The sequence below is a fragment of the Bombyx mandarina genome, chromosome 01 (assembly GCF_030267445.1).
Source record: "Bombyx mandarina strain Sakado chromosome 01, ASM3026744v2".
NCBI lineage: Eukaryota > Metazoa > Arthropoda > Insecta > Lepidoptera > Bombycidae > Bombyx > Bombyx mandarina.
The window spans coordinates 19275300-19289678 of record NC_143208.1 but is presented as its reverse complement, the minus strand read 5'-3'; the positions used below and the strand labels follow the sequence as shown (position 1 = coordinate 19289678).

The window sequence follows — 14379 nt, the reverse complement described above, 5'->3', positions numbered from 1 at the left end:
GATTAAAGCCATGTACGAGTTAAAGAGTCAATAAAAAGAAAGTTATTACATTGAGATTAAATAATTCCATTTATCATTCAATGTTACTATATATATTTAATATCTTCTGTTATTGGACTAAATTGAATTTGGTTACCTTTGTCGATTGTTATACTGAATAATTAGGTAATAAAAATTGACACAAAACCTTCTGACTTTATACAATACCGTGGCGATGACAGTGTTGTCTACTATTACGAAGAGTCGTGTCGGATCCACTAGACAAACCAGTTCAGTTTTCGACAAGGTTAAAGTGCCACCCATTTTTCTTTGTTTTTTCTCAGGGGCTTTGTAACCATTGTTTGATAGTAGTCCGTGCTGTCTTCCTCGTATTTGGTGAAATTCTTGTTGTTGTCCTACTGTAATCTGTGTCGAATTGAGGATAGCTTACATCCGGATTTCAGCAATAAGGTGATTATTGATTCTTGTTCTTCATGAATAAGAATCCGTAATCAACTTATTGCCGATCGGACATTAGGCATCCTACATACTTACCACATGGCCTCAACCCATACTGAATCATTATGTTAAGGATTTTATTGGTAAAGTAGTCATACCAGCCGGATTAGGGTATAAAAGAAAAATTGGGATCTGTTCATTCCGCAGCGCTCACTCTAGCCAAGTCTCTCATTCCTCCTTGCATACAACTGGTATGACTTGTAACTACGGAAAGTAAACGCAGAGCAATTGAAAACTATTTTCATTTTAAAACAAATAATCTATCTATACACATTTTTATTAAATCATATTTATATTTTTATGACGGAATCGTAAGCACTTCTATCGTGTGTTATGGGAAAGAGTGTAAATGTAGTATTTCATGTACAATTATGTATTGCGAGGTGTCACTGTAAATCAATTGACAAATATATCGGGTTCATGTCAATTTAAATAAGTTGAAAAGGCCCAGAGTCCAGGGAAAACTGGTAACTCATAGCTTAAAAAATAAGAAAGTGATAAAGTTTCGCAGAGTGTTAGGACTCAGTATTGGATGGCTAAAGGCTTTGAGAAGTCAAAGTAGCATCTAACTTCAAAGTACGTTTTCGCGTAGAACACCTTGTTAAATTTGCTTCCCTAAGTTATTGTCCAAATATAATTTAGTCTATATCACATGGTTGGCCAACATGTATCCGGTCTAGGACTATGTTTTTCAAAAGTATTACATGTTTGTTTTAATGTTTTCTATGGCATAGAAATGATATAATCAGATATTAGTATGACAAGGACAAGTATAATATGTTTATTTTGTGAGTAGGCCAGTGAATTTTTAACTAATGGTGTTCTTGCATATACATGTGTGTTTAATGTCACAGAGTGCTGTTGTCTTTCCTTTTTCTCGATCGAGTCGTGATATAAATATTATTATGTGTATATTTAGATTCTTATAAACAACACATATCAACATTGTGATTTCATTGGTTCGAAAAGTTCGCTTGAAACAAATTTGTCTTCTTCATTATTGTTTTTACTATATTGTGATCGTTTTTTTAACTATAAATAAGTATTACGGTTTCAGAATTTGTTTAAGACTTTTTTTTTTATTGCCTTTGTAGGCAGACGAGCATACGGCCCACCTGATGGTGAGATGTTACCGACGCCCATGACTTCAGCAATGCCAGGGGCAGAGCCAAGCCGCTGCCGTGTAAGCCCTTAATATGGTTATCTCTACTTTTAATATTCAATTAAATTAATCCAATTTTATGTTTGTTTAAAGTACAGAATACATTATAAGATTAGATTTTTTTGGAAGATACTTAAATATGTAGTAGGAAATAAATTTGAATTTTGCGATATTAGTTGCATCTAATGATTTTAATAATCATTTGATTGGAATTCATCCTATAGCTAATATTGTAAAAAAACTTAGCGAACTTTTCTTTTCTTAAAAATCATTAGTGGTTTAAATATCAGTAGGCAATGTTGATGTGTATACACAATTCAATAAATATTTCAGAACGTAATATTTTTACGTTTTATCAAATCCCGTTTATAATTTTTTGCATATATAGTGATTACACTTAAAACTATGATTAAATACGCGCAGCACTTACGAACTATTTTCATGATATATTAATTATATTTTGGTAAAGGATATAACGGAATTTTAATTCCATAACACTTTTTAAAAATATAATTCGTGAAGCGTATTGTTTTTGAGTACTTCGATCGATACCGATATATGAAAATATCTTTGTAACGGTTTCTTGACGCCTCCACCAGTATGACATGCACACATACACATTTACACATCAATTATCATTTATTGAAGTAATATTTAAACGTTTGCATATTATTACGCATTGCAGTTAAAAGAAAAGAAAAAAATGTGAATGAAAACAGAAACTTGCAGAATTTCTACTTTAACGGCAAAGAAAAAAAAAGAAAAGAGCTGTTTTCTAAACTTTTCTACACAGACAAATCTGGTTCCACATTGGAGAACATTCAAGTGACTATGAAAGTACCCGAAACACACTTGTACCTTTCCTATTAAATAAGGGCTTCGTAGTTTAAAGATAACATTTTTTCATTGAAAATAAAAATTGTTCACACAATGAACTTGTGACACAATTTCACTGCATTGACCTAAAAAATGCTCCTGCGAGCTGAAATTGACTTCCTTAGCTAGACTATACCACTCGATCGATATCGATAATTACACATGGAATGCTGACAACGTCATATCGTGTCGAGATTTATTGGCCCTGAGGAACTGCCACTTCGTAGGATGCACTGAAATAGCAGCTGTCCCTTCATAGCGAGATGCCAGAGGTTAGAGACGAAGAAGAATCAAATAGTTGAAAAGCTAAAGTAACTTGAGAAGTCATGGCGTTCCCGCGTTCACAAGCTACAGTAGTGTCGGGGACAACTGGAGCTTTCGCCTAGGAGGCCGGAGAACCATGTGACAGCTATGTAGATAGCTATCCAAGATGTGTAAGTTGTGCCTTATGACACAGTAGATTGCCCGTTTTGAACGGACCAGAGTTATTTAGCGACATCTATGAACACCAATTCTATCTACGACACAGAATACCGAGCTTTCTCACCGGCGAATATCGTAAATTCACAATTCATATAGCTATTGATTAACATTTCAAAGAAGATCATAATGGTCATAAAATTTATCTAGCCTAGTATTAAGTTATATTTAACGATTTTTTGAAATTTATACTCGATTATACAATGCGATTTACAACATTCACCGTGAAACCGGTCGATATTTTCAAGAGACAACATCGAATCTATTCTACAACTACACCATCAATCTCTCCTGTCGATTGTCAACATCAATTCTGTTTCTACAATCTTCTCCGACTTTTGAGTCGCTGTTTTTACTTCATTGAGCGGCATGAAATATTGACCTACACGACTACACTATCAAATAAAACCCTGGTATCTCCGGGAAGGTTTTTTGAAACCTTTTTTTTTGTATTCTTCTTATGGTCTTGCCCTGCTTTACGATGGATCCGACTCGTTCTAGCAACAATGAAACGAACTACAGCTCTATTTGTCTACAAATCTAGGAGTGTATGCAACGCTTAATTTATAATAGCTATACTACGGATCTGTTGGCTACCCATATATATATTTGAGCTTGAATCGTGAACAAGTCACGGCCCCACCTGGTGTTAAGTGGTTTTGGGAGTCTATGACAGCTTGATTGACGTCATATACTTCGAGACACGAGATCGAAGTCGTTATTATCTCTCCCTTCAAACCGAAATGGTTCGCAGTAGAAATAGGCAGGATGGTAGTACCTACTCGAGCGAGCTCATATAACATACCGAATCAATTATTGCGTAAATTCATAGATTTTTAATATACTATGATATTCCTTCATTGCAGAAGTCAATCGTGAACAAGTGTGAAGTACATTTCCTTAGGAAAATAGGAATCTGGCTGAGGATTTGAACGATAGTGCTAACGCATCGCTCGATACCAGTACCCACCCAGCTTTTTGGTTGACGATACCAGTCTGGAGTACGGGCCACGTTTCATTAAATCCACAATTGAACATCGTCTTGAAACGAATTGTTCATTTTAAGACTAAGGGTCAAAATTTTATAGCTTGAAATTTTTCGATTCTATGTAGATCAATAACCGACTAAATCGTACCTTCTCTTTCAATTCGGAGCCCTTGATGATGAATGTCATGCAGGACTTCTGTAGCTCTGGTTCATTGAATAGTCGGCTCAAGTTTGGTGTCGCTCTGTACATGTTATTGAACTTCAAGACCGGAATCAAAGTGATCTGCAACAATAGATAATTGTGCTTTGCCACGATAAATTTATTTAACAATGCTTAAAATCAAATCAATTAATACCATGTCAGACTCATCAAACACAAAATATTAAAACCTGAAAAGCTTGACTCCACATATCATTATCTGTTGCGACTTTGATGTTGCATTAAAGAAAATGCATCATGTGCTTGTCTAACTTTGGATGGCAAAGTTTCATTTACATGAAATGCAGTAGTCTTCTCCTGGCCTACAATATTAGCTTTTAAAAAAAAAAGGAAGTAGAATAGATACTTGTTGATTTAATAATTTGAGACAATTATACAAGGTGTTCCTAAAAGATACCCTTTTAAGCCAAAAGTCATCAAAATCAATCCGAAACGTGGCCACAGTGTCGACAATGTAAACCACGTCAAAAATGTTAAAAGAATTCTCCATCGTAAATAGTACTTACGCATAAAAACTCATTTATTGATTGATTTCACTGTTCGATTTATAAAACTAAGGTACCGTTAGACCGTTCATTCAGTTAAACGCGACAGTTAACGAGTTAGAAAATAACAAACTTGTTCAACTCATTTGGAACGATAAATAGGACAAAAATTCAACAATATTAGTAGCATTTTTATAGGTAGGTACATTAAGATCAAAAACCTGTGTAAATTTCGTATAACTTTTTCTTCGATTTCCGAAAGCAATCCGAAGTTCCTGGCGTTTTTAACAATAGTTTTTATTTTTTCGTTTGAGGAAGTTATAAAGTTTAGTTTATTTTATGGTTTACGGACACAAATATTTGTGAGACGAAAGTGATTAAAGTTATCGCTTACATAACCCGGACCTAGAAGGTACATATTGTTCATCACGTGCGAAAGAGGGATTAATGAAAACGATACCACAGGGCCTATTAAATAGGCGGAGATAAAATGTATTTAGTATGCTAATTCAATTCGTACATACGACCAGTATCAACACGTTTACTTCGCAATTATTTCGTTTGATATTATACTCTTTGTGGTCCCACCCGTCATAATGAACTAAGACATATAATAATATATATTGACCTTGAATAATTATCTCAATATAGACAATTCGTCAATTTCGGAACCTTTCAAGGACATACACGTGAGACCGCGAAAGATGACCGATTCAGATTTCTATTGTTGCGGGTGTGGCCTAAAAATGCGCAGAGGTGTAACCTCATGCTTTATGAAATGTAAAATAGGTGCGTAGATTTTGACCATAATAAGCATTTAGACAATTAATAATGTTATTACGAAATTCTAAATTTAAATTAAAGCTTGGTTTCCGCGTAAGTAAAATTACCATCTCATTAATTATTTACTGGTATTGAGCATAAAGAGAAGATGACTGCGTCACTAGAACTAAGCCTTCGCAATGACAAGCCGTCGGAGTATATAGTTTACATTTTAGAACATTTATTCAGCGACATCTTTTCAATGTAGAACTGTTCGAGTCGACCGATGTGGCTTTACTAAATGACGGAGAGTGCAACGAGTGCACACTGTAGTGCATCGATAGCTTGGAGTGTGCGTAGTCTAGTTTTTTTTCAAAATTAAGGTGTGGTCTACACATGCGCGGTTCACCCTGCTCTGTTGGACATAGCGAGAGTATGATAAAAATGCTATTTAAATAATTACTTACTCGAACTGAGCACAAAATCAGACGAGGATCGCGTCATTAGAATTGTGTTCACGAAAAACATCTAAAAATAATTCTCGAAACGTAATCTTTCTAATTTGCGACTGATGGAGTCGGGAGATGCATGTTGACTAGATGGCGCCGTGTGCAACGACTGCACGCTGCGGTGCATCGATAGTTTCGAGCGTGCGCAGTCTAGCCTTTTTTTTTAAATTAAGGTGTGGTCTACACATGCGCGGTTCACCCTTGCCTTGTTGGATATCGTGAGGGTATGATAAAAATGCTATTTAAATAATTACTTACTGGTACTGAGCACAATATCAGACGAGGACCGCGTCATTAGAATTGTGTTCACGAAAAACCTCTAAAAACAATTCTCAAAACGTAATCTTTCTAATTTGCGACTGATGGAGTCGGGAGATGCATGTTGACTAGATGGCGCCGTGTGCAACGACTGCACGCTGCGGTGCATCGATAGTTTCGAGCGTGCGCAGTCTAGCCTTTTTTTTAAATTAAGGTGTGGTCTACACATGCGCGGTTCACCCTGCTGTGTTGGATATCGCGAGAGTATGATAAAAATGCTATTTAAATAATTATTTACTGGAACTGAGCACAATATCAGACGAGGACCGCGTCATTAGAATTGTGTTCACGAAAAACCTCTAAAAACAATTCTCAAAACGTAATCTTTCTAATTTGCGACTGATGGAGTCGGGAGATACATGTTGACTAGATGGCGCCGTGTGCAACGACTGCACGTTGCAATGCATCGATAGTTTGGAGCGTGCGCAGTCTAGCCATTTTTTAAATTAAGGTGTGGTCTACACATGCGCGGTTCACCCTGCTGTGTCGGATAATCGCGAGAATATGATAAAAATGCTATTTAAATAATTTCTTACTGGTATTGTGAAAATAATCAGACGAGGACCACGTCACTAAAATTGTGCTCACGAAAAATATCAGAAAAAAAATCTTGAAACGAAATCTTTCTAAATTGCGACTGATGGAGTCGGCAGATGCATCTTGACTAGATGGCGCCATGTGCAACGACTGCGCGCTGCGGTGCATCGATAGTTTCAAGCGTGCGCAGTCTAGCCATTTTTTAAATTAAGGTGTGGTCAAGACATGCGCTGTTCACCCTTGCCTTGTTGGATATCGTGAGGGTATGATAAAAATGATATTTAAATAATTACTTACTGGTACTGAGCACAATATCAGACGAGGACCGCGTCATTAGAATTGTGTTCACGAAAAACCTCTAAAAACAATTCTCAAAACGTAATCTTTCTAATTTGCGACTGATGGGGTCAGGAGATGCATGTTGACTAGATGGCGCCGTGTGCAACGACTGCACGTTGCGGTGCATCGATATTTTGTTTAGAACATGCGCAGTCTAGTCTTTTTTTTAATTAAGGTGTGGTCTACACATGCGCTGTTCACCCTGCTGTGCTGGATATCGCGAGAGTATGATAAAAATGCTATTTAAATAATTACTTACTGGTACTGAGCACAAAATCAGACGAGGACCACGTCACTAAAATTTTATTCATGAAAATTATCAGAAATTTTTTTTTAAACAAAATCTTTTTAATTTGCGGCTGATGGAGTCGGCAGATGCATGTTGACTAGATGGCGCCGTGTGCAACGACTGCACGCTGCGGTGCATCGATAGTTTGGAGCGTGCGCAGTCTAGCCATTTTTTAAATTAAGGTGTGGTCTAAACATGCGCGGTTCACCCTGCTGTGTCGGATAATCGCGAGAATATGATAAAAATGCTATTTAAATAATTTCTTACTGGAACTGAGCACAAAATCAGACGAGGACCGTGTGTCACTAGAATTGTAGTCACGAAAAATATCAGAAAAAAGATCTTGAAACAAAATCTTTCTAATTTACGACTGATGGAGTCGGCAGATGTATGTCGACTAGATGGCGCCGTGTGCAACGACTGCACGTTGCGGTGCATCGATAGTTTGTTTAGAACATGCGCAGTCTAGTCTTTTTTTTAATTAAGGTGTGGTCTACACATGCGCTGTTCACCCTGCTGTGCTGGATATCGCGAGAGTATGATAAAAATGCTATTTAAATAATTACTTACTGGAACTGAGCACAATATCAGACGAGGACCGTGTCACTAAAATTGTGCTCACGAAAAATATCAGAAAAAATTCTCGAAACGTAATCTTTCTAATTTGCGACTGATGGGGTCAGGAGATGCATGTTGACTAAATGGCACCGTGTGCAACGACTGCACGCTGCAGTGCATCGATATTTTGTTTAGAACATGCGCAGTCTAGTCTTTTTTTTAAATTAAGGTGTGGTCAAGACATGCGCGGTTCACCCTGCCTTGTTGGATATCGTGAGAGTATGATAAAAATGCTATTTAAATAATTACTTACTGGAACTGAGCACAATATCAGACGAGGACCGCGTCATTAGAATTGTGTTCACGAAAAACCTCTAAAAACAATTTTCAAAACGTAATCTTTCTAATTTGCGACTGATGGAGTCGCGAGATGCATGTTGACTAGATGGCGCCGTGTGCAACGACTGCACGTTGCGGTGCATCGATAGTTTGGAGCGTGCGCAGTCTAGCCTTTTCTTTTAAATTAAGGTGTGGTCTACACATGCGCGGTTCACCCTACGGTGTTGGATATCGCAAGTGTATGATAACAATGCTATTTATATAATTACTTACTGGTACTGAGCACAAAATCAGACGAGGACCGCGTCATTAGAATTGTGTTCACGAAAACCTCTAAAAACAATTCTCAAAACGTAATCTTTCTAATTTGCGACTGATGGAGTCGCGAGATGCATGTTGACTAGATGGCGCCGTGTGCAACGACTGCACGTTGCGGTGCATCGATAGTTTGGAGCGTGCGCAGTTTAGTCTTTTTTTTAATTAAGGTGTGGTCTACACATGCGCTGTTCACCCTGCTGTGCTGGATATCGCGAGAGTATGATAAAAATGCTATTTAAATAATTACTTACTGGAACTGAGCACAATATCAGACGAGGACCGTGTCACTAAAATTGTGCTCACGAAAAATATCAGAAAATTTTTTTTTAAACAAAATCTTTTTAATTTACGACTGATGGAGTCGGCAGATGCATGTTGACTATAGTCGGATTTTTAATTAGACGAAGCCAGCTGACAGTAGCTAATGTCACTTTGTGAAATAATGTTGCTATATTTAAAGTAATAGTGATGCGTTCAGTTCTCGTTCAATCACATAAATGAACAATGAGTGTGAAGAGTTACTCATTAATTTCAAACTATAAAAGAATATTATTTATATTTTACCATAAAATTGTATTAAAGTGATCCAATATAATAATATGTTACTAGTAGTATGTAACTACAATCAGTTTTTTTTATTTTCATTACCTATGTACCTATAATTGTTATATTTTATACATCTATAGTTTCAACTATATGATGCATTGGAAATAGGACAGTCTTACAAGCTTCCTCGCAATGTTTTTCTTAATGTTTAAAACACTCGGTATTCAGTACAGGTAGATACCATAGGAACATAATGTTTCGTCGAAAACTCGTTGGTATGTACAAAGCACGGCTAAAATTCGAACCCCGTGCCCGATATCGGCAGTTCGGCATACTAACTATTCACTAGACAATCGAGGCAATTTCATTAATTCAGGAGTTTTTTCAATCGTTCACTTTGTCACAACACTATTTTTATTTCATCAAAAACTGACAACACAGTAAACGTCAGTTTACTTCGTCTAATAAAAAATCCGACTATAGATGGCGCCGTGTGCAACGACTGCACGCTGCGGTGCATCGATAGTATGGAGCGTGCGCAGTCTAGCCATTTTTTAAATTAAAGTGTGGTCTAAACATGCGCGGTTCACCCTGCTGTGTCGGATAATCGCGAGAATATGATAAAAATGCTATTTAAATAATTACTTACTGGAACTGAGCACAAAATCAGACGAGGACCGTGTGTCACTAGAATTGTAGTCACGAAAAATATCAGAAAAAAGATCTTGAAACAAAATCTTTCTAATTTACGACTGATGGAGTCGGCAGATGTATGTCGACTAGATGGCGCTGTGTGCAACGACTGCACGTTGCGGTGCATCGATATTTTGTTTAGAACATGCGCAGTCTAGTCTTTTTTTTAATTAAGGTGTGGTCTACACATGCGCTGTTCACCCTGCCTTGTTGGATATCGTGAGAGTATGATAAAAATGCTATTTAAATAATTACTTACTGGAACTGCGCACAATATCAGACGAGGACCGCGTCATTAGAATTGTGTTCACGAAAAACCTCTAAAAACAATTCTCAAAACGTAATCTTTCTAATTTGCGACTGATGGAGTCGGGAGATGCATGTTGACTAGATGGCGCCGTGTGCAACGACTGCACGCTGCGGTGCATCGATAGTTTCGAGCGTGCGCAGTCTAGCCTTTTTTTTTAAATTAAGGTGTGGTCTACACATGCGCGGTTCACCCTTGCCTTGTTGGATATCGTGAGGGTATGATAAAAATGCTATTTAAATAATTACTTACTGGTACTGAGCACAATATCAGACGAGGACCGCGTCATTAGAATTGTGTTCACGAAAAACCTCTAAAAACAATTCTCAAAACGTAATCTTTCTAATTTGCGACTGATGGAGTCGGGAGATGCATGTTGACTAGATGGCGCCGTGTGCAACGACTGCACGCTGCGGTGCATCGATAGTTTCGAGCGTGCGCAGTCTAGCCTTTTTTTTAAATTAAGGTGTGGTCTACACATGCGCGGTTCACCCTGCTGTGTTGGATATCGCGAGAGTATGATAAAAATGCTATTTAAATAATTATTTACTGGAACTGAGCACAATATCAGACGAGGACCGCGTCATTAGAATTGTGTTCACGAAAAACCTCTAAAAACAATTCTCAAAACGTAATCTTTCTAATTTGCGACTGATGGAGTCGGGAGATACATGTTGACTAGATGGCGCCGTGTGCAACGACTGCACGTTGCAATGCATCGATAGTTTGGAGCGTGCGCAGTCTAGCCATTTTTTAAATTAAGGTGTGGTCTACACATGCGCGGTTCACCCTGCTGTGTCGGATAATCGCGAGAATATGATAAAAATGCTATTTAAATAATTTCTTACTGGTATTGTGAAAATAATCAGACGAGGACCACGTCACTAAAATTGTGCTCACGAAAAATATCAGAAAAAAAATCTTGAAACGAAATCTTTCTAAATTGCGACTGATGGAGTCGGCAGATGCATCTTGACTAGATGGCGCCATGTGCAACGACTGCGCGCTGCGGTGCATCGATAGTTTCAAGCGTGCGCAGTCTAGCCATTTTTTAAATTAAGGTGTGGTCAAGACATGCGCTGTTCACCCTTGCCTTGTTGGATATCGTGAGGGTATGATAAAAATGATATTTAAATAATTACTTACTGGTACTGAGCACAATATCAGACGAGGACCGCGTCATTAGAATTGTGTTCACGAAAAACCTCTAAAAACAATTCTCAAAACGTAATCTTTCTAATTTGCGACTGATGGGGTCAGGAGATGCATGTTGACTAGATGGCGCCGTGTGCAACGACTGCACGTTGCGGTGCATCGATATTTTGTTTAGAACATGCGCAGTCTAGTCTTTTTTTTAATTAAGGTGTGGTCTACACATGCGCTGTTCACCCTGCTGTGCTGGATATCGCGAGAGTATGATAAAAATGCTATTTAAATAATTACTTACTGGTACTGAGCACAAAATCAGACGAGGACCACGTCACTAAAATTTTATTCATGAAAATTATCAGAAATTTTTTTTTAAACAAAATCTTTTTAATTTGCGGCTGATGGAGTCGGCAGATGCATGTTGACTAGATGGCGCCGTGTGCAACGACTGCACGCTGCGGTGCATCGATAGTTTGGAGCGTGCGCAGTCTAGCCATTTTTTAAATTAAGGTGTGGTCTAAACATGCGCGGTTCACCCTGCTGTGTCGGATAATCGCGAGAATATGATAAAAATGCTATTTAAATAATTTCTTACTGGAACTGAGCACAAAATCAGACGAGGACCGTGTGTCACTAGAATTGTAGTCACGAAAAATATCAGAAAAAAGATCTTGAAACAAAATCTTTCTAATTTACGACTGATGGAGTCGGCAGATGTATGTCGACTAGATGGCGCCGTGTGCAACGACTGCACGTTGCGGTGCATCGATAGTTTGTTTAGAACATGCGCAGTCTAGTCTTTTTTTTAATTAAGGTGTGGTCTACACATGCGCTGTTCACCCTGCTGTGCTGGATATCGCGAGAGTATGATAAAAATGCTATTTAAATAATTACTTACTGGAACTGAGCACAATATCAGACGAGGACCGTGTCACTAAAATTGTGCTCACGAAAAATATCAGAAAAAATTCTCGAAACGTAATCTTTCTAATTTGCGACTGATGGGGTCAGGAGATGCATGTTGACTAAATGGCACCGTGTGCAACGACTGCATGCTGCAGTGCATCGATATTTTGTTTAGAACATGCGCAGTCTAGTCTTTTTTTTAAATTAAGGTGTGGTCAAGACATGCGCGGTTCACCCTGCCTTGTTGGATATCGTGAGAGTATGATAAAAATGCTATTTAAATAATTACTTACTGGAACTGAGCACAATATCAGACGAGGACCGCGTCATTAGAATTGTGTTCACGAAAAACCTCTAAAAACAATTTTCAAAACGTAATCTTTCTAATTTGCGACTGATGGAGTCGCGAGATGCATGTTGACTAGATGGCGCCGTGTGCAACGACTGCACGTTGCGGTGCATCGATAGTTTGGAGCGTGCGCAGTCTAGCCTTTTCTTTTAAATTAAGGTGTGGTCTACACATGCGCGGTTCACCCTACGGTGTTGGATATCGCAAGTGTATGATAACAATGCTATTTATATAATTACTTACTGGTACTGAGCACAAAATCAGACGAGGACCGCGTCATTAGAATTGTGTTCACGAAAAACCTCTAAAAACAATTCTCAAAACGTAATCTTTCTAATTTGCGACTGATGGAGTCGCGAGATGCATGTTGACTAGATGGCGCCGTGTGCAACGACTGCACGTTGCGGTGCATCGATAGTTTGGAGCGTGCGCAGTTTAGTCTTTTTTTTAATTAAGGTGTGGTCTACACATGCGCTGTTCACCCTGCTGTGCTGGATATCGCGAGAGTATGATAAAAATGCTATTTAAATAATTACTTACTGGAACTGAGCACAATATCAGACGAGGACCGTGTCACTAAAATTGTGCTCACGAAAAATATCAGAAAATTTTTTTTTAAACAAAATCTTTTTAATTTACGACTGATGGAGTCGGCAGATGCATGTTGACTATAGTCGGATTTTTAATTAGACGAAGCCAGCTGACAGTAGCTAATGTCACTTTGTGAAATAATGTTGCTATATTTAAAGTAATAGTGATGCGTTCAGTTCTCGTTCAATCACATAAATGAACAATGAGTGTGAAGAGTTACTCATTAATTTCAAACTATAAAAGAATATTATTTATATTTTACCATAAAATTGTATTAAAGTGATCCAATATAATAATATGTTACTAGTAGTATGTAACTACAATCAGTTTTTTTTATTTTCATTACCTATGTACCTATAATTGTTATATTTTATACATCTATAGTTTCAACTATATGATGCATTGGAAATAGGACAGTCTTACAAGCTTCCTCGCAATGTTTTTCTTAATGTTTAAAACACTCGGTATTCAGTACAGGTAGATACCATAGGAACATAATGTTTCGTCGAAAACTCGTTGGTATGTACAAAGCACGGCTAAAATTCGAACCCCGTGCCCGATATCGGCAGTTCGGCATACTAACTATTCACTAGACAATCGAGGCAATTTCATTAATTCAGGAGTTTTTTCAATCGTTCACTTTGTCACAACACTATTTTTATTTCATCAAAAACTGACAACACAGTAAACGTCAGTTTACTTCGTCTAATAAAAAATCCGACTATAGATGGCGCCGTGTGCAACGACTGCACGCTGCGGTGCATCGATAGTATGGAGCGTGCGCAGTCTAGCCATTTTTTAAATTAAAGTGTGGTCTAAACATGCGCGGTTCACCCTGCTGTGTCGGATAATCGCGAGAATATGATAAAAATGCTATTTAAATAATTACTTACTGGAACTGAGCACAAAATCAGACGAGGACCGTGTGTCACTAGAATTGTAGTCACGAAAAATATCAGAAAAAAGATCTTGAAACAAAATCTTTCTAATTTACGACTGATGGAGTCGGCAGATGTATGTCGACTAGATGGCGCTGTGTGCAACGACTGCACGTTGCGGTGCATCGATATTTTGTTTAGAACATGCGCAGTCTAGTCTTTTTTTTAATTAAGGTGTGGTCTACACATGCGCTGTTCACCCTGCCTTGTTGGATATCGTGA

At 37.9% G+C, this 14379-nt stretch overlaps 1 protein-coding gene across 2 annotated transcripts in view; it reads right to left on the bottom strand.

The window, feature by feature from the left end:
- Positions 1 to 14379, bottom strand: part of LOC114250068 (GATOR complex protein NPRL2) — a 78977-nt gene that overhangs the window by 5909 nt on the left and 58689 nt on the right. For both annotated transcript variants that reach the window (XM_089731896.1, XM_089731891.1), the window contains exon 9: positions 4153 to 4287. In XM_089731896.1, coding sequence (XP_089588022.1) covers positions 4153 to 4287 — 135 coding nt within the window. The remainder of the gene's footprint in view (positions 1 to 4152; positions 4288 to 14379) is intronic.